The sequence below is a fragment of the Pleurodeles waltl genome, chromosome 2_2, assembly GCF_031143425.1.
Source record: "Pleurodeles waltl isolate 20211129_DDA chromosome 2_2, aPleWal1.hap1.20221129, whole genome shotgun sequence".
Taxonomy (NCBI): Eukaryota; Metazoa; Chordata; class Amphibia; order Caudata; family Salamandridae; genus Pleurodeles; species Pleurodeles waltl.
Window position 1 is genome coordinate 224,592,652 of NC_090439.1, and position 21,663 is coordinate 224,614,314.

The 21,663-nt window shown below is 49.6% G+C and overlaps 1 protein-coding gene across 1 annotated transcript in view; it reads right to left on the reverse strand.

The window, feature by feature from the left end:
• Window positions 1–21,663, reverse strand: part of MARCHF6 (membrane associated ring-CH-type finger 6) — a 1,058,737-nt gene that overhangs the window by 850,051 nt on the left and 187,023 nt on the right. Inside the window, exon 9 of the mRNA XM_069219690.1 lies at window positions 2,223–2,255. Within this exon, the coding sequence (XP_069075791.1) occupies window positions 2,223–2,255 (33 nt within the window). The remainder of the gene's footprint in view (window positions 1–2,222; window positions 2,256–21,663) is intronic.

The following is a 21,663-nucleotide window of genomic DNA, read 5'->3' on the forward strand; positions in this document are numbered from 1 at the left end:
CCTGTGTCACTGAGGGTGTGTTTTGTGGGCTTGTGTGTGGCCCCCCCAGTGCTCTACAAAACACCCCTGGTCTGCTCCCGGAGGACGCAGGTACTTTCCTGTAAGCAAACTAGGACCGAAGCACCCTTGTTCTTCATAGGCGCCTATGTGTTTTTGGCCCTCCTTTGATCTCTGCACCTGACCGGCCCTGTGTAGCTGGTGCGGTGGCTTAGGGGTTGACTTGAACCCCCAATGGTGGGCTGCCTATGCCCAGGAGACTGGATGTGTAAGTACTTTACTTACCTGAGAAACGTAACCAAACACCTCCCACAAGAACTGTTGATTTTTGCACTTTGTCCACTTTTAAAATAGCTTATTGCCCTTTTAACCTAAACTGTGTGTACTACTGTTTTAAATCAAAATTCTATACTTACCTGTGTGAAGAACCTTGCATTTTAGGTACTTACCTCAAATCCTGAATCTTGTGGTTCCAAAATAAATTGAGAAAATATATTTTTCTATATAAAAACTATTGGCCTGGAGTTAATTCTTTGAGTGTGTGTTCCTCATTTATTGTCTGTGTGTGTACAACAAATGCTTAACACTACCTTCTGATAAGCCTACTGCTCGACCAAACTAACACAAAATAGAGCATTAATATTATTTGATTTTGCCACTATCAACTTCTAAGGGGAACCCTTGGACTCTGTGCACACTACCTCTCACTTTGCAATAGTATATACAGAGTCAACTTCCTACACTGCCGAAATGACACAACTGGGCTGCTTTGCTGTGAAGGACTGCTGACTTGCTGTTGCCCTACAGCCTAGCTGGCCTCTGGCTCTGCTGAGAAGTGTTCTCCAAGGGCTTAGATTGAGCTTGCCTCCTGTTTCTTTAAGTCTCAGGGACAAAAAGACTTCTACTCTTCAAGGAAACTCCGTGTGTGGCACAAATCGATGCACAGCCTGACGGAATCGAAGCACAACCTGCCCAGAGGTGAAAGAATCACTGCATCGCCACACCAGAACGACGCAGCCCAGCTCCCTGAATAGTGATCGAAGCAGCGACTGCGTTACGACGAGAACTTTGACGCACAGCTATACTGGATCGACTGACGCTGCGTCTGCTGTGCGACTGAAACTTCGATGCATACCCATACCGGATCACCGCAGCACCTGTGACTTCGTCCCGCACGCCCAGGATTTCCACACATCATCCCCGGGCGTCAAAAGACCCTGGTTCGCAGTGAGGATCTAAGACTGCATGCCGGAAATCGACACAAAGCCCTTGCAGCATGCAAGAATCAACGCATCATCTGTGTGCCTCAGGAAATCCGATGCACACCTTCCTTTTTTCACTCATCTCCTCCTCTGCAGTCTTCGTGCTTGTAATTTTGATGAATACCAGGTACTTTGTGCACACAAGAGACATTTGTTGATTTTTAAAGGCTTAAGACTCTTCTTATCATTGCAAAAGTGATATTTCAAATTGCGCTTATTCAATCTTAGTCGTTTTGACCTTAATTCACTCGGATAAATATCTTATATTTTTCAAAACCTGTGTGGTGTATTTTAGTGGTGTTTTCACTGTGATATTGCATGATTTACTGTACAAATACTTTACACATTGGCTTCTAGGTTAAGCCCTACTACTCAGTGCCAAGCTACCAGAGGGTGGGCACAGGATCATTTGGATTGTGTGTGATTTACCCTGACTAGGTTTGTGGTCCCTACTTGGATAAGGGTGTATACCTCTGCCAACTAGAGACACCATTTCTAACAGCGATTACCAAACATAATGTGTATGGCAGCAACTAATCAGACCATATCAAACTTACATATAAAAATAATCTGCAGCATACTGCAAATGTCTTACATGTCTGCCTTCCAACAGTTTCCCAGTTAGAAAGGTATTTCACATATATGTATTAGTATCTTCATGGAAATAGGTATGTGAATACTGCAGACACAGTCAGTGTGATATTCTACGACCAAAGAAGATCATACATTGATATAAAGTACATACATTTATGAATATGTAGTGTAATGTCCACTGGTGAACCAATGTGCGCAGAGAGGTACAAAACAATGCACTAACATTAAACATTTTTCTTCGATTCGAAGGTAGTCAATGTAATAATTCACCTACAATTACTGGATGGCTGAACATTAAACCAAATACCAATTAAAAATAAAATGTCACTGATTTATATTGTTAACACTCTGGAATTTTAGTTCACTTACCAAAAAAACCAGAGACCCATCCAGTCCAAGCATCTATGGGAAGAGAACATATTTGTTCAGAACACTTTATATTACAGACAATGTTCTTAAATGTTTGTATGTTACAAACAATGATTTTGAAAAGCATACAATCAGACCATTTTATTTTATTAATGCTACGAAACTTCAGTCTTAACATGACCCCGATTGTAGTGCCCTGCTCACGAAAATTAGACCCACAGTGATGAGAAATCATTGTGTTTTTCATGCCACCTGTAGGAAGTTGGCTCTGTATGCACTATTTCAAAGTAAGGAATAGTATGCACAGAGTCCAAGGGTTCCCCTTAGAGGTAAGATAGTGGCAAAAAGAGATAATACTAATGCTCTATTTTGTGGTAGTGTGGTCAAGCAGTAGGCTTATCCAAGGAGTAGTGTTAAGCATTTGTTGTACATACACACAGGCAATAAATGAGGAACACACACTCAGAGACAATTCCAGGCCAATAGGTTTTGTTATAGAAAAATATATTTTCTTAGTTTATTTTAAGAACCACAGGTTCAAATTCTACATGTAATATCTCATTTGAAAGGTATTGCAGGTAAGTACTTTAGGAACTTTGAATAATCACAATAGCATATATACTTTTTACATAAAACACATATAGCTATTTTAAAAGTGGACAGTGCAATTTTCACAGTTCCTGGGGGAGGTAAAGTAATGTTAGTTCTTGCAGGTAAGTAAACCACCTACGGGGTTCAAATTGGGGTCCAAGGTAGCCCACCGTTGGGGGTTCAGAGCAACCCCAAAGTCACCACACCAGCAGCTCAGGGCCGGTCAGGTGCAGAGGTCAAAGAGGTGCCCAAAACACATAGGCTTCAATGGAGAGAAGGGGGTGCCCCGGTTCCGGTCTACCAGCAGGTAAGTACCCGGGTCTTCGGAGGGCAGACCAGGGGGGTTTTGTAGGGCACCGGGGGGGACACAAGTTCACACAAAAAGTACACCCTCAGCGGCACTGGGGCGGCCGGGTGCAGTGTAGAAACAAGCGTTGGGTTTTCAATGTAAATCAATGAGAGATCAAGGGATCTCTTCAGCGTTGCAGGCAGGCAAGGGGGGGGATCCTCGGGGTAGCCACCACCTGGGCAAGGGAGAGGGCCTCCTGGGGGTCACTCCTGCACAGGAGTTCCGTTCCTGTCGGTGCTGGGGGCTGCGGGTGCAGAGTCTTTTCCAGCCGTCGGGAAATGGAGTTCAGGCAGTCGCGGTCAGGGGGGAGCCTCGGGATTCCCTCTGCAGGCGTCGCTGTGGGGGCTCATGGGGGACAACTTTGGTTACTCACGGTCCTCCCTGAGGTGTTGGTTCTCCACCAGTCGAGTCGGGGTCGCCGGGTGCAGTGTTGCAAGTCTCACGCATCTTGCGGGGAGTTGCAGGGGTCTTTAAGTCTGCTCCTTGAAACAAAGTTGCAGTTCTTTTGGAGCAGTGCCGCTGTCCTCTGGAGTTTCTTCTCTTTCTTGAAGTCGGGCAGTCCTCAGAGGATTCAGAGGTCGCTGGTCCCTTGGAAGGCGTCGCTGGAGCAGGGTTCTTTGGAAGGCAGGAGACAGGCCGGTAGGACTGGGGCCAAAGCAGTTGGTGTCTTCTGTTCTTCCTCTGCAGGGGTTTTCAGCTCAGCAGTCTTCTTCTTCTTGTAGTTTCAGGAATCTAAATTCTTAGGTTCAGGGGAGCCCTTAAATACTAAATTTAAGGGCGTGTTTAGGTCTGGGGGGTTAGTAGCCAATGGCTACTAGCCCTGAGGGTGGGTACACCCTCTTTGTGCCTCCTCCCAAGGGGAGGGGGTCACATTCCTATCCCTATTGGGGGAATCCTCCTTCTACAAGATGGAGGATTTCTAAAAGTCACAGTCACCTCAGCTCAGGACACCTTAGGGGCTGTCCTGACTGGTCAGTGACTCCTCCTTGTTATTCTCATTATTTCCTCCGGCCTTGCCGCCAAAAGTGGGGGCCGGGGCCGGAGGGGGCGGGCAACTCCACCAGCTGGAGTGTCCTGCTGTGCTGGCACAAAGGGGTGAGCCTTTGAGGCTCACCGCCAGGTGTGACAGCTCCTGCCTGGGGGAGGTGTTAGCATCTCCACCCAGTGCAGGCTTTGTTCCTGGCCTCAGAGTGACAAAGGCACTCTCCCCATGGGGCCAGCAACATGTCTCGGCTGTGGCAGGCTGCTGGAACTAGTCAGCCTACACAGATAGTCGGTTAAGGTTTCAGGGGGCACCTCTAAGGTGCCCTCTGAGGTGTATTTTACAATAAAATGTACACTGGCATCAGTGTGCATTTATTGTGCTGAGAAGTTGGATACCAAACTTCCCAGTTTTCAGTGTAGCCATTATGGTGCTGTGGAGTCCGTGTTTGACAGACTCCCAGACCATATACTCTTATGGCTAAGGTTTGGCGGCTTAGACACTGTAGGGGCACAGTACTCATGTACTGGTGCCCTCACCTAAGGTATAGAGCACCCTGCCTTAGGGCTGTAAGGCCTACTAGAGGGGTGACTTATCTATACTGCATAGGCAGTGTGAGGTTGGCATGGCACCCTGAGCGGAGTGCCATGTCGACTTACTCGTTTTGTTCTCACCAGCACACACAAGCTGGTAAGCAGTGTGTCTGTGCTGAGTGAGGGGTCCCGAGGGTGGCATAAGATATGCTGCAGCCCTTAGAGACCTTTCCTGGCATCAGGGCCCTTGGTACCAGGGGTACCAGTTACAAGGGACTTACCTGGATGCCAGGGTGTGCCAATTGTGGAATCAAAAGTACAGGTTAGGGAAAGAACACTGGTGCTGGGGCCTGGTTAGCAGGCCTCAGCACACTTTCAAGTCAAAACATAGCATCAGCAAAGGCAAAAAGTCAGGGGGTAACCATGCCAAGGAGGCATTTCCTTACACAACCCCCCCCAAACGAAAGAGGATGAGACTAACCTTTCCCAAGAGAGTCTTCATTTTCTAAGTGGAAGAACCTGGAAAGGCCATCTGCATTGGCATGGGCAGTCCCAGGTCTGTGTTCCACTATAAAGTCCATTCCCTGTAGGGAGATGGACCTCCTCAACAGTTTTGGATTTTCACCTTTCATTTGTATCAGCCATCTGAGAGGTCTGTGGTCAGTCTGAACTAGGAAGTGAGTACCAAAGAGGTATGGTCTCAGCTTCTTCAGGGACCAAACCACAGCAAAGCCCTCCCTCTCAATGGCACTCCAACGCTGCTCCCTGGGGAGTAACCTCCTGCTAATGAAAGCAACAGGTTGGTCAAGGCCATCATCATTTGTTTGGGACAAAACTGCCCCTATCCCATGTTCAGAGGCATCGGTTTGCACAATGAACTGCTTGGAGTAATCTGGAGCTTTTAGAACTGGTGCTGTGCACATAGCTTGTTTCAGGGTGTCAAAGGCCTGATGGCATTCTACAGTCCAGTTTACTTTCTTGGGCATTTTCTTGGAGGTGAGTTCTGTGAGGGCTGTCACAATGGATCCATATCCCTTCACAAACCTCCTATAGTACCCAGTCAAGCCAAGGAATGCCCTGACTTGGGACTGGGTTTTTGGAGCTGCCCAGTCCAGAATAGTCTGGATCTTAGGCTGGGGTGGCTGAACTTGGCCTCCACCTACAAGGTGTCCCAAGTAAACCACAGTTCCCTGCCCTATCTGGCATTTGGATGCCTTGATAGAGAGGCCTGCAGATTGCAGAGCCTTCAAAACCTTCTTCAGGTGGACCAGGTGATCCTGCCAGTTGGAGCTAAAGACAGCAATATCGTCAAGATAAGCTGCACTGAAGGACTCCAAGCCAGCAAGGACTTGATTCACCAACCTTTGGAAGGTGGCAGGGGCATTCTTTAAACCAAAGGGCATAACAGTGAACTGATAATGCCCATCAGGTGTGGAGAATGCTGTCTTTTCTTTTGCTCCAGGGGCCATTTTGATTTGCCAGTACCCTGCTGTCAAGTCAAAGGTACTTAAGAATTTGGCAGCCCCTAATTTATCAATCAGCTCTAGGAATGGGATGGGCATCTGTCTTGGTGACAGAGTTAAGTCCTCTGTAGTCCACACAAAACCTCATCTCTCTCTTTCCTTCTTTGGTGTGAGGTTTGGGGACTAAGACCACTGGGCTAGCCCAGGGGCTGTCAGAGTACTCAATTACTCCCAATTCCAGCATCTTGTGGACTTCCACCTTGATGCTTTCCTTAACTTGATCAGACTGTCTGAAGATTTTGTTTTTGACAGGCATGCTGTCTCCTGTGTCCACATCATGGGTACACAGGTGTGTCTGACCAGGGGTTAGGGAAAAGAGCTCAGCAAACTGTTGTAGGACTCTCCTACAGTCAGCTTGCTGTTGGCCAGAGAGGGTGTCTGAATAGATCACTCCATCCACTGAGCCATCTTTAGGGTCTGATGAGAGGAGATCAGGGAGAGGCTCACTCTCAGCTTCCTGGTCCTCATCTGTTACCATCAACAGATTCACATCAGCCCTGTCATGGAAGAGCTTTAGGCGGTTTACATGGATCACCCTCTTGGGGCTCCTGCTTGTGCCTAGGTCCACCAGGTAGGTGACCTGACTCTTCTTTTCCAGGATTGGGTAAGGGCCACTCCATTTGTCCTGAAGTGCCCTGGGAGCCACAGGCTCCAAAACCCATACTTTCTGCCCTGGTTGAAATTCAACCAGTGCAGCCTTTTGGTCATACCAACACTTCTGGAGCTGTTGGCTGGCCTCAAGGTTTTTGCTTGCCTTTTCCATGTACTCTGCCATCCTGGAGTGAAGGCCAAGTACATAGTCCACTATGTCTTGTTTAGGCTCATGAAGAGGTCTCTCCCAGCCTTCTTTCACAAGAGCTAGTGGTCCCCTTACAGGGTGGCCAAACAGAAGTTCAAAGGGTGAGAACCCTACTCCCTTCTGAGGCACCTCTCAAAGCGAAAAGCGGACATGGCAGGAGGACATCCCATCTCCTTTTGAGTTTTTCTGGGAGCCCCATGATCATGCCCTTTAATGTCTTGTTGAATCTCTCAACAAGGCCATTAGTTTGTGGATGATATGGTGTAGTGAATTTATAAGTCACTCCACATTCATTCCACATGTGTTTTAGGTATGCTGACATGAAGTTGGTACCTCTGTCAGACACCACCTCCTTAGGGAAGCCCACTCTGGTAAAGATACCAATGAGGGCCTTGGCTACTGCAGGGGCAGTAGTCGACCGAAGGGGAATAGCTTCAGGATACCTAGTAGCATGATCCACTACTACTAGGATTGTAAGACATTGTAAGTGCAGGGTAGCCATAAGAGTATACAGTCTGGGAGTCTGTCAAACACGAACTCCACAGATCCATAATGGCTACACTGAAAACTGGGACGTTTGGTATCAAACATCTCACCACAATAAATGCACACTGATGCCAGTGTGTAATTTATTGTAACATACACCCAGAGGGTATTTTATAGATGCCCCCTGAATACCAATCCAACTTGTAATGTAGGCTGACCAGTTTCTGCCAGCCTGCCACACACCAGACATGTTGCTGGCCACATGGGGAGAGTGCCTTTGTCACTCTGTGGCCAGGAACAAAGCCTGCATTGGGTGGAGGTGCTTCTCACCTCCTCCTGCACGAACTGTAACACCTGGCAGTGAGCCTCAAAGGCTCAACCCTTTTGTTGCAGCGCCCCAGGGCATCCCAGCTAGTAGAGATGCCCGCCCCTCTAGCCACTGCTCTCTACGATGCCCTCTGGGTGCATGTTACAATAAATTGCACACTGGCATCAGTGTGCGTTTATTGCGCTGAGAAGTTTGATACCAAACTTCCCAGATTTCAGTGTAGCCCTCACCTGTGGTATAGTGCACCCTGCTTTGGGCTGTAAGGCCTGCTAGAGGGGTGACTTACCTATGCCACAGGCAGTGTGAGGTTGGCATGGCACTCTGAGGGGAGTGCCATGTCGACTTAGTCATTTTCTCCCCACCAGCACACACAAGCTGTGAGGCAGTGTGCTGAGTGAGGGGTCCCCAGGGTGGCATAAGACATGCTGCAGCCCTTAGAGACCTTCCCTGGCATCAGGGCCCTTGTTACCAGGGGTACCAGTTACAAGGGACTTATCTGAGTGCCAGGGCTGTGCCAATTGTGGAAGCAAAGGTACAGTTTAGGGAAAGAACACTGGTGCTGGGGCCTGGTTAGCAGGGTCACAGCACACTTTCAATCAAAACTTAGCATCAGCAAAGGCAAATAGTCAGGAGGTAACCATGCCAAGGAGGCATTTCCTTACACCCTGCAAAAAGGCCTTTTCCAACAGGTGCGATATGTGAAATCCTAAGGGGGTTTCAAGATTAGCTGGCCGGACCCTTGCTTTGTCTCAATTCAACACTCAGGTATAGTTACTACATACAGTGTGGGTAAACTGTGCCAACAGTGGTAACGGACTAACACCTTAGCAGCAGTTAAGGAACATCTTAATACTCTTTCTGAAGATATAGATGTGCAGGACTTCTTTTTAAGTCCAAGAAAGCCACGCTCCAGAAGATTTATCTATGCCATATGCCATGAGATTTGGAAGCTGCCTTAAATAGGAGCTGATGCGTGTTCAAGGCAGATTGACAGAGAATTTGGAAAAGGCTTTAGCTGTTGTTGATAATGGCATGAACACACTGTCCAACAGGATTTATTCCCTTAATAACATAGGCCCTTATTACAACCCTGGCGACAAACGCCGCCTACCGCAGTGCTGACGGCCGCCAACATACCGTGACCACGGCGTTAATTCGCCACGGGTATCATGACCCACATACAGAATACCGCCACAATACAGCAGACTCCCACCCAAGTCCATCAGCCCAAAGGTCAGTGATAAACTGACGGTACCAAAACCCACACTGTTACGCCAACAGGAATACGCCCACAGTAGCACGACCCACGAATTAACGCGGCGGGTTAACAGGGCCGGTCAGGTGCAGAGTTCAAAGTGGTGCCCAAAACACATAGGCTTCAATGGAGAAGGGGGGTGCCCCAGTTCCAGTCTGCCAGCAAGTAAGTACCCGCGTCTTCGGAGGGCAGACCAGGGGGGTTTTGTAGGGCACCGGGGGGGACACAAGTCAGCACAAAAAGTACACCCTCAGCGGCACTGGGGCGGCCGGGTGCAGTGTGCAAACACACGTCGGGTTTTCAATAGATTTCAATGGGAGACCAAGGGGTCTCTTCAGCGGTGCAGGCAGGCAAGGGGGGGCTCCTCGGGGTAGCCACCACTTGGGCAAGGGAGGTCACTCCTGCACTGGAGTTCCGATCCTTTAGGTCCTGGGGGCTGCGGGGGAAGGGTCTTTTCCAGGCATCGGGATTTCAGAGTCAGGCAGTCGCGGTCAGGGGGAGCCGCCTCGGGATTCCCTCTGCAGGCGTCGCTGTGGGGGCTCAGGGGGGACAACTTTGGTTACTCACAGTCTCGGAGTCGCCGGAGGGTCCTCCCTGAGGTGTTGTTTCTTCACCAGTCGAGTCGGGGTCGCCGGGTGCAGTGTTGCAAGTCTCACGCTTCTTGCGGGGATTGCAGGGGTCTTTAAATCTGCTCCTCTGGATACAAAGTTGCAGTCTTTGTTGAACAGGGCCGCTGTTCTCGGGAGTTTCTTGGTCTCTTGGAAGCAGGGCAGTCCTCTGAGGATTCAGAGGTCGCTGGTCCCGGGGAAAGCGTCGCTGGAGCAGTTTTCTTCTGAAGGAGGGAGACAGGCCGGTAGGGCTGGGGCCAAAGCAGTTGGTGTCTTCTTCTCTGCAGGGTTTTTCAGCTCAGCAGTCCTCTTCTTCTTAGGTTGCAGGAATCTGAGTTCCTAGGTTCAGGGGAGCCCTTAAATACTAAATTTAAGGGCGTGTTTAGGTCTGGGGGGTTAGTAGCCAATGGCTACTAGCCCTGAGGGTGGGTACACCCTCTTTGTGCCACCTCCCAAGGGGAGGGGGGTCACATTCCTATACCTATTGGGGGAATCCTCCATCTGCAAGATGGAGGATTTCTAAAAGTTAGAGTCACTTCAGCTCAGGACACCTTAGGGGCTGTCCTGACTGGCCAGTGACTCCTCCTTGTTTTTTTCATTAATTCCTCCGGCCTTGCCGCCAAAAGTGGGGCCGTGGCCGGAGGGGGCGGGCAACCCAACTAGCTGGAGTGCCCTGTGGTGCTGGAACAAAGGGGGTGAGCCTTTGAGGCTCACCGCCAGGTGTTACAGCTCCTGCCTGGGGGAGGTGATAGCATCTCCACCCAGTGCAGGCTTTGTTACTGGCCACAGAGTGACAAAGGCACTCTCCCCATGTGGCCAGCAACCTGTTTCGAGTGTGGCAGGCTGCTAAAACCAGTCAGCCTACACGGGTAGTTGGGTAAGGTTTCAGGGGGCACCTCTAAGGTGCCCTCTGGGGTGTATTTCACAATAAAATGTACACTGGCATCAGTGTGCATTTATTGTGCTGAGAAGTTTGATACCAAACTTCCCAGTTTTCAGTGTAGCCATTATGGTGCTGTGGAGTTCGTGTTTGACAGACACCACCTGGGCTAGGCAGACGGTTGCCTGGGAGTCACTCCTGCACTGAGGTTCGGTTCCTTCAGGTCCTGGGGGCTGCGGGTGCAGTGCTTGGTCCAGACGTCGGGTCCCTTGTTACAGGCAGTCGTGGTGAGGGGCAGCCTCTGGATTCTCTCTGCAGGCGTCGCTGTGGGGGTGGAGTCTCGGGCTACTCACGGGATCGCAGTCGCCAGGGAGTCCTCTCTGTGGTGTTGATTCTCTGGATCTCGAGCAGGGGGCGTCGGGTGCAGAGTGTGAAGTCTCATGCTTCCGGCGGGAACAGTGAAGTTCTTTAAAGTTGCTAAGTTGTTGTTGAAGTTGAGCAGAGCCACTGCTCACAGGAGTTTCTTGGTCCCTAGGTTCAGGGCAGTCCTCTGAGGCTTCAGAGGTCACTGGTCCCTGTCGGATGAGTCGCTGGTGGCAGGTTTTAGAGTCAGGAGACAGGCTGGTAGGGTTGGGGACCAAAGCAGTTGTCGTCTACCGTCGTCTCTGCAGGGCTTGTAGGTCAGCAGTCCTTGTTTCTTCAGGTTGCAGGAATTTCATTTCCTGGGTTCTGGGGTGCCCCTAAATACTAGATTTAGGTGTGTGTTTAGGTCTGGGAGGGCAGTAGCCAATGGCTACTGTCCTGGAGGGTGGCTACATCCTCTTTGTGCATCCTCCCTGTGGGGAGGGGAGCACATCCCTAATCCTATTGGGGGAATCCTCCATAACTAAGATGGAGGATTTCTTAAGGCAGGGGTCACCTCAGCTCAGGGCACCTTAGGGGCTGTCCTGACTGGTGGGTGACTCCTCCTCGTTTTTATAATTCTCTCCTCCCACCTTGCTGCCAAAAGTGGGGGCAGTGGCCGGAGGGGCGGGCACCTCCACTAGCTGGGATGCCCTGGGGCGCTGTAACAAAGGGGGTGAGCCTTTGAGCCTCACCGCCTGGTGTTACAGTTCCTGCAGGGGGAGGTGTGAAGCACCTCCACCCAGTGCAGGCTTTGTTCCTGGCCACAGAGTGACAAAGGCACTTTCCCAATGTGGCCAGCTACTCGTCTAGTTGTGGTCGGCTGGCAGAAACTGGTCAGCCCCACACTAGAAGTCGGGTTGGTATTCAGGGGCATCTCTAAGATGCTCTCTGGGTGCATGTTACAATAAATTCCACACTGGCATCAGTGTGCATTTATTGTGCTGAGAAGTTTGATACCAAACTTCCCAGATTTCAGTGTAGCTATTATGGAACTGTGGAGTTCGTGTTTGACAAACTCCCAGACCATATACTCTTATGGCTACCCTGCACTTACAATGTCTAAGGTTTTGCTTAGACACTGTAGGGGCACAGTGCTCATGCACTGGTGCCCTCACCTATGGTATAGTGCACCCTGCCTTAGGGCTGTAAGGCCTGCTAGAGGGGTGACATATCTATACTGCATAGGCAGTGTGAGGTTGGCATGGCACCCTGAGGGGAGTGCCATGTCGACTTACTCGTTTTGTCCTCACCAGCACACACAAGCTGGCAAGCAGTGTGTCTGTGCTGAGTGAGGGGTCCCCAGGGTGGCATAAGATATGCTGCAGCCCTTAGAGACCTTCCCTGACATCAGGGCCCTTGACATCAGGGCCCTTGGTACCAGGGGTACCAGTTACAAGGGACTTACCTGGATGCCAGGGTGGGGCAATTGTGTAAAACAAAAGTACAGGTTAGGGAAAGAACACTGGTGCTGGGGCCTGGTTAGCAGGCCTCAGCACACTTTCAATTCAAAACATAGCATCAGCAAAGGCAAAAAGTCAGGGGGTAACCATGCCAAGGAGGCATTTCCTTACATCTGGTATATAAAGTCATCAAGGACAGCACTCTGATAGTCAAGGTGGATAGGGCACAATACTCTGAAAACTGTGGAGCCAGGGCACAGCACTTTGGGGGTCTATCATAAAGGGGTACTATTATGGAAAAGTAATAACTATATGGACGCAACAGTGAAAGAATGCAGCGGCACTGAAGCAAAGCTGGCAGGGCACAATACACTGGTAGTGATGGAAAAGAGAAAATAGCCCTCTTGTAAAAACAATTATCATGCACATCAATCCGCAAGCACATGAGGTAGGGAAAGGAACACTGGGATTAATAGTGAATGAGGGACAATACTGTGCAAGGATGAAAGGGTAGAATATTCCAAAAGCTAAGGTGAAGGGTGACACCACCACTGGTGAAGGTTGCAAAGTGCTCTGGAAGCAGAGGTGAAGGGTCAAAATGCTCCAGTAGGAAGTTAAACAGAGGACGGTACTAGCATAAAACAGGGTGAAGCATACTTTTTTTCTTTCTTTCAGAATATAACATAGCATAATTTAGAGAACACGCAAAAAACTGAGCATGACAGTTGAAATTATATTTACACTTTTCTTAAAGTTTTTCAAAACAACAAATGTTTCATAAGATCTATGCATATGAAACATAAATATAATGGTGTCTTCATTTCCGTTAGATGTCTAAAACACGGAAATCTAATACATAATGTTTCTTTTATTCATTTTAAACAAAGACTGCTGGGGCTCCATGTGACGTTCTTGTAAAGAAAAACAGGCTGGTAATATCCTATACTGTGCGCTGCATCTTTAGCACTCTGAAACTGAACACTAAGTACTCTAAGTCTGCACGTTGTAATATTAGTTTCCTGCTCTGCTGTGGAACTACATGAAGGACAGGGGCTCAAAGCTCTGCCAGGTGGCCACTTGATTCTGCCATCTTGACAACAAGATGTGCAGAGGCCCCTGGGAGCATTTGGTTGATGAGGCCAGACAGGTGACGTCCCTGACTCCCTGATAGGTAGGTCATTGCAGAGAGTGACCAACCCCTTTTCAGTTATTGTAGGGCTCCGTCACAGGTCGGTCCTTAAATTTGTCGAACAAGACTCTACAAGGAATTCTCTGCAAGACATTTTCTGCCCCTGGAACTGCTGCTGGTCTATTCCTGGAATCAAACAAGTATCCTTTTGGTGGGAAGGCTCCCACTGCAACATTGTTTCTCCATATCCTACAAGAATTCTGCAACATCCAAGGCTGTGCATCCTCCGGGGTGACAAGACCTCTGTTTGCACCGGAAGGCAAGAAGGCTCTGGAGAGAAGGAGTCACTCTCCTACATCCGCAGTCACCTCAAGGCATCGTCGTGTCGACCAGAGGTGGGGTCTGCTCTCTCTGGACATCTGAAGATCCTGCAACACAGGTGGTTAGTCTGTGCACTCCTCTGGGTCATGCTGGTCTTCTGTCAAAGTTGGGAGACTGTAGGCCCTTGCTCAAGCCACTGGACTGACTCCCTGTGTACCATGACTGTTATATTTGCCAAGGCATGGTGACTCTTCCTCCAGGAGATCTTCAGCCACTAAGTATTCCTGGCACTCTACAGACCGAAGATCAGCTCCTGTCCTGCAACTTCTGCGACGTGGGACTTCTGTTTTGCTGGGCTGGTAAGAACTCCCTGTGACTCCCTCTGCCCAGCCCCTGTGGGTCACTCGGGGGGCTCCAACGATTTCTGTTGACTTTCTTGTGTGCAGAGGGCCAACTCTGATTCCCTCCTTACTGGGTAGAGTCTCCTGGACCTTGCTAGTCCCCACAATTCTGCAATCTCCTCTTCTGCTTCCATTTGCACTTGCCAGTGCTTGTTGGTGACCTGGCTGATCACTGACTCTCCTGCAATCTGGTGACCGTTGATGGACAACTAGGGGGCCACAATAGAGCCACACCCTTTTACAAATCTTCTGTACTACCCAATCAGGCATAGAAAAGCTCTGACCTCAGTCTGGGTAGTTGGAGCAACCCAATCCATAATAGTTTAGATTTTGCTCTGAAGGGGCTGAACTTGGCCTCCACCCACCAGATGGCCCAAGTGAGCCACTCTGCTCTGTCCTGTCTGGCATTTTGTTGCTTTGATAGCGAGGCCTGCCTTTTTTAAAGGCCTCAAGTGCACTTCTGAGGTGAACCAGGTGATCCTGCCAGGTGGAGCTAAAAACAGCATCATCATCTTGATATGCTGCACTAAAGTCTTCCAGTCCTGCCAGAACTTGATTCACCAGCCTCTGGAATGTGGCCGGTGCATTTGTCAAACCAAAGGGCATCACAGTAGAGTGACAGTGCCCAGGAGTGGAAAATATTGTTTTAAGCTCAGCAGCATCAGTTAACTTGATCTGCTAATAGTTTGCTGTGAAGTCAAATGTGCTAAGATACTTGGCTGAAACCAGAGAATCAATCAGCTCATCTGCCCTGGACATTGTATGGGCATCAGTCTTTGTGACTGCACTGAGGCCTCTGCAGTGTACACAAAACCTCATCTCTCTCCGGCCACCCTGGGAATGAGGTTTTGGCACAAGGACTACTGGGATAGCCCAAGGACTATATAAAGGCTCAATTCCCCCCAAATCCAGCATCTTTTGGACTTCTGCCCCGATGCAATCTCCGGCATGGTCAGGCTGCCTGTATATTTTACTTTTCAAAGGTAGACTGTCACCTATGTCCACATTATGGGCACACCAGGTGGTATGACCATGGGTCAGGGAGAAAAGTTCAGACAACTGGCTGAGAACCTGTCTACAGTCAGCTTGCTGCTGTTCTGAGAGGAAGTCTGCAAGGACTACCCCATCTACTGAACTATCAACAGGATTGCTTGAGAGGTCAGAAAGAAGATCACTCTCTGGTTCCTGCCCCTCATCAGTGGCCATGAGCAAGCTCATGTCAGCCCTGTCATAGTAAGGCTTTAGGAAGTTCACATGAAGCACCCTGTGGGGGCTTCTTGGAGTGCCCAGGTCAACCAAGTAGGTGACCTCACCTTTCTGCTCTATGATTGTGTGGGGGCCATTCCACTTGTCTTGGAATGTCATAGGCTCTAAGACCCACACTTTCTGTCCTGGCTGGTAAACAGTCACTACAGCCTTTTGGTCCTGCCATAGCTATTATAGCTCTTGGCTGGCCTCAAGGTTTTTGGAAGCCTTCTTTATGTACTTTGCCATGCGTTAATGCAGACCTAGCACATCGTCAAATATGTCTTGCTTGAGGGTATGGGAGGCTGTCCTCACCCCTCCCTCATGAGAGCAAGAGGACCCCTAACTGGATGTAAAAACATAAGTTCAAATGGACTGTAGCCCACTCCCTTCTGAAGCACCTCTCTGTAGGCAAATTCAATGCAAGACAGTAGGGCATCCCATCTTCTAAGTTTTTCTGAGAGCCCCATAATCATGTCTTTTAAGGTTTTGTTGAATCTCTCAACTAACCCAATTTACCTGTAGATGATAAGGAGAGGGAATTTTATAGGTTACACCAAAGTCCTTCCACATGGCTCTGAGGTATCCAGACATGAAGTTTGGACCTATGTTTGATACAACCTAGGAAAGCCCACCCTGGAGAAGGTTCCCAGAAGGACCTTGGCCACTGCAGGTGCTGTAGTGGATGTAAGGGAAATGGTTTCTAGGTACCTGCTGGCATGGTCCACCAACACAAGAATAAATCTGTTCCTAGATGCAGTTGGAGGGTCAAGGGGGCCAACGATGTCAACCCCTACCCTTTTAAAGGGAACCCCAACCACTGGAAGTGGAATTGAGGGGGCCTTTGTAGTACCACCTGTCTTCGACCAGCTTGGCAGGTGACACTAGAGCAACAAAACTCCTTTGTGTCTTCAGACATATGGAGCCAGTGAAAGTAAGGGACAAGTCTGTCCTAAATCTTGCTTTGCCCAATATGCCCTGCAAGGGAACTGTCACAAGGACCAAAGGAAGTACAGGCAGCACCAAGGCTTCCTTTTGGAGGAAGAGGAAGAGGAATGTTGTGGGCCTGATGAAGGCTCTTCTTCTCAGTATTTTTCTCCCCATCTTTCTCCTTAGAAAACTAACCTTTCTTCTTCTGGTCACCCCTACTGCAAGTTTTTTTTACTTACCCTGGTGGGAATCCATTTGTGTATACTTTCCCAATTTTTGGGGAGAGGTCAGATCTGAGTCCTCCAGTGTTTGATGCATTTCTCAGGCACACAGTTATTAAGGATGTGCTCTCTCATGATAAGAATGTACAGCCCTTCTTAGTCATGCACATTACTACCATGGAACCAGCCCATCAAGCAGAGCCTCCTTGAAGACTGGGTAGATATCTATATCTTCCACCCTTACACTCAAACGTTTGTGTAGGAAACTGCCACTGTTGGCAACGTTACCCCCCACACTTTTTGCCTAGTGTTGATGCCAACTTTGACTGAAAGTGTTCTTGGACTCCGCTAACCAGGCCCCAGCACCAGTGTTCTTTCCCTAAAGCTGTACCTTTGTTCCCACAATTGGCACAGCCCTGGCACACAGTTAAGTCCCCTGTGAAAGGTACCCGTGGTACCAAGGATCCTGTGGCCAGGGACAGTTTCCAAGGACTGCAGCATGTATTATGCCACCCTGGAGATCCCTCACTCAGCACATGCACACTGCCTTGCAGCTTGTGTGCTGGTGGGGAGAAAAAGACTAAGTCGACATGGCACCCCTCTCAGGGTCCAAAGCCCACTAACCACTGCCTGTGGCATAGGTAAGTCAACCCTCTAGCAGGCCTTACAGCTCTAAGGCAGGGTGCACTGTACCACAGGTGAGGGCATAAATGCAGGAGCAAAATGCCCCTAGAGTGTCTAAGTCCATTCTTAGACATTCTAAGTGCAGTGTAGACATAACAAGTATATGGTCTGGGAGTTTGTCATTAGGAACTCCACAGCACCATAATGGCTACACTGAATACTGGGAAGTTTGGTATCAAAGTTCGCAGAACAATAAACCCACACTGATGTCAGCGTGGGATTTAATGAAAAATGCACACAGAGGGCATCTTAGAGATGCCCCAGGTATGTTAGCCCAAATGCTAGTGTAAGACTGACCGGTCTGTGCCAGCCTGCCACTTTCAGATGAGTTTCTGACCACACGGGGTGAGTGCCTTTGTGCACTCTGAGGTCAGAAACAAAGCCTGTTCTGGGTGGAGGTTCTTCACTCCTCCGCCCGCTGGAACTGCAACACCTGGCGGTGAGCCTCAAAGGCTCAAGCCTAGGATTACAGTGCCCCCAGGGCACTCCAGCTAGTGGAGATGCCCACCCCCGGACAAAGCCCCACTTTTGGCGTCAAGTCTGGTGGGAAAATAAGGAAAACAGGGGGGCGTGACCACCCCAGCCAGGACCACCCCTAAGGGGTCAGAGCTGAAGTGGCCCTCCTCCCTGCAGAATCCTCCATCTTTGTTTGGAGGACAGGGACCAATAGGGATAGGAATGTGTCCCCCTCCCCCAAGGGAGTGGGCACAAGGCGGGTGTAGCCACCCTCAGGGACAGTAGCCATTGGAGACTGCCCCCCGACCCTAACACGCCCCTGAATCTAGAATTTAAGGGCCTCCTTGAACCCAGCTCACCAGATTCCTGGCGACCTACAAAGAAGAAGAAGGACTGCTAAGCTGAAACCCCAGCAGAGAAGGAGAAAGACGACAACGGCTTTGGCCCCAGCCCTACCGGCCTGTCTCCTGCTTCAAAGAACCTGCAAAAGAACAGCGACACATCCAGCAGGCCCAGTGAACTCTGCCAACACCAGAGGACTTCCCTGCATCCAAAAGGACCAAGATCTCATAGGAACAGCGGCTCTATCCAAAAGAAACTTTCTACCAAGGACTCTCACTCCGGATGAGTGAGTCCTGACCCCTGTGCACACCAGACACCCACGGCCTGTGACCAGGTGGTCCACCCAGCAAGAAAGTGTCCCCAGGCGTTTGGGAGCAAGAGTCCACCCTGTGCTGACCCCTCCAAGCCGCCACAGCGACGCCTGCAGAGAGAATCCAGACAACCCCCCCGACAGCGAGCTCCGGATGAACATATCCCACGCCTAAAGGACACACTGCAACTGCAGCACCCAGGCCTTGGAGAACCTGACCCCCCGGTGCAGCAACGACCAGCCGGTGGCACTCTGCCCTATCCGACCAGTAATGTGCCCGAGACACCCACCCGTCCCCAGACCACACCTGCAGCCTCTAAGTGACCCCCGGGGTCTCCCCATTGATCTCCACTGGAAACCTGACGTCCTGTTTGCACCCTGCACCCAGCTGCCCCTATGCCACTGAGGGTGTTTGTTTGGTGCTTACGTGTGACCCCTCCAGTGCTCTCCTAATCCCCCCTGGTTGGCCCTCTGAGTCGCGGGTACTTACCTGCTGGCTGACCAGATGCCGAGAACCCCCTATCTCCATAGAAGGCCACATTAACTGGGCTCTCGTTTGACCTCTGCACCCAAAAGGCCCTGTGTTGCTGGTGGTGGGTGTTTGGGGTTACCTTGAATCCCAAACGATGGACTACCTAAAACCCAGAGATAAGAACTGTAAGTCGTGTCCTTACCTGTTACATTGTTCAATCTTTTCTTCCCCCCGGAACTGTTGAAAATTGCAGTGTCCACTTTTTAAATAGCTTTTTGCCATGTTAAAGAAAACTGTATTTCATTCAAAGTTCTAAGTATAACTATGCAAAGTACCTTACATTTTATGTACTTACCTGCAAACTGAATCTTGTGGTTCTAGAAATAAACAAAATATATTTTTCTTAACTCTGGTCTGGAGTTAAGTCATTAAGTGTGTGTTTCTTCTATTGCTTGTGTGTGTACAACAAATGCTTAACACTACCCTCTGATAAGCCTAACTGCCCGACCACACTACCACGAATAGAGGATTAGTATTATCTATTATTGCCTCTGTCAAGCCTCTGGGGAACTCCTGGACTCTGTGCACATTATATCTCTTTTTGATATAGTGTATACAGAGTCAGCTTCCTACAGTTTGTCCCTGTCTGTCTGCAAAGGAGAGCCACAGGATAGCTGTCCACTGCCTCCAAGGGACCCTCTGTACCTTAAAGTCCCTCTCTAAAGCAGTCATCCACTTGTGGATGTCATCCCCAGCCTTGTAAGGGGGAAGTATCCTGCCGAGATTCCAGGAATCAAAGGAGTCTTCCCTGGACTCTCTTGTGCTACCACCATGGGGTTCTAACCCCAAATTCTTTCTTTCACTTTCCACCTCTAGGGCCTCTCTCTCTAGAGCCAGCTGCTGTTGTTTCAACTTTGGCTTGGCCTGCTCAAGTCTCAGCAAATGGGATCCCTCATCAGAGCTAGAGTGAATGGTACCAACAGCAGAGGCTAAGGGAAGGTAAACTGAGGATGAGGCAGATGCACTCCTCCTGGGGACTCTCTTTACCAACCCTGAGGGATGGAGGGGTTGGGGGGGGGGAGTAAAAGTGGGCCTACTGCTATTACCCTTTTTTGTGCTAGCTACACAACTCCCTGCAGTGTCAAGATTTTCCCCAGCACCCTCATTGCCCTGCCCAGTGTGGTCAGAGGAAGTACCTGTTACCTCCTTTTCCAACACTTGGGTCTCACCCCCATCTTCCAATTATCCTTCCCTATCAGGATTTTGTAGGTCATCCTGCCTAAGGAGGTCCAAAGGAATTGTTTTGTTAGGGATTTTACCTGTCTTAGGTTTTTAAGCTGTACAGAGGGCCCAGAGTTCATTGAAGATCAGGGCCTCATACCAAGACCCCGGAGTCTGGGCAGCTCCCTCAATTGTAGACAAGGTACAAGAGTAGTGCGTGTGCTACACATATCTACTCTAAAGTTTCTAAACTTTTTTCAGTGCCAAAGCACTCGTGTTTCGATCCCAAACTGTTGGTGCAGAGGCAGGAGGCATTTTTTTGGGCAACAGGGTGGTCAGTGCAGAGTGGGAGTCCAAAGCTTTTGGAGCAGAAGATGGTTGGGTGCAGCGCGGTACTGAGAATTTATGCTTACTTTTCAGAGCAGAGCTCAGTGGTAGGGCTTCTGAATGAGCCTTTTGGTGCCGGCCATTACCAGACGGCAGTGGCAGCCTTGTAGACTTTGCTTCTGAGCAAGTGGTTGCCTTTTTTTGGCTGAGAAGTGGAGCAGGGACTCACAGATGGTCGAGCTGGAGGAAGGTCTTGCATTTCACGAACTTTATCCACATCCCACTCTGAAGGTGGGCCTGGTGATCACGGGGCTTATATGGGGATCTCCGGGTTTGGACTGGGGGGATTGGGGGTTGGGGGGTAGGGGAGTCACCTTCCCAGGACGGGGTCCGACCAGTGCCTGCTCTGAGGGGTTGTGCCGCGCATGCCCCCCCATCAAGGCGACTCGACCAGTTTGAGTCCAAATATCGCTGACCCTCACAAAAAAAAAAAAAAGAGAAGATTTCACCAGGAGGGTCTGTATGAGACCTGGCTTTGAGAGACTGTGATTGCAAATACTGAATGCTCCGCCAGGGCGTTTGAGAAAGGATAACTTGGATGGTGCAACTTTAACAGATGGGTGAGGTGCATTCAGAGGTATCACTGCTCAGGCAGGATCTATGCAAGGTAGCGGAGAGGGCCACATCAGCAAAGACCCATATATCAGAAGTGGAAGACCCATATATCAGAAGTGGAAGACACAGTGAGAGACCTACGGAAGGTGGTATCGGAGCTCAAAGTAATCAATAAAGATGTAATATGGCGAATGGAAGACGCAGAAAATAGAGCACGCCGAAATAACCTCCACTTTGTGGGACTTGCCGAGGGAATAGAAGGGACGGATATGAATGGCTTTCTCAAAGCATGGCTAAAGCGGGTCCTCCCGCTTGAAAAGTTGTCAGCATGCTTCATAATAGAGCGAGCCCACAGGGCACTGGGTGGGAGACTGCCCCTGGGCACCCCTCCCCCAAGGCCAGTGATAGCTCGTTTTCTCAACTACCAAGACAGAGACATGATCCTAATGGAGGTCCGTAAGCTGGGAGATGTCAGACATGAAAACTCAAGGATCCTAGTCTTTCCGGATTATACTAGAGAAGTGCAAAGACAAAGACTCGCTTTTGACTCTGTCAAGGCCAGGCTTCGTGGCCTCCAGCTTGGGTATATGCTCCTCTTTCCGGCCTAACAAAGTTATGTTCCAAGGAA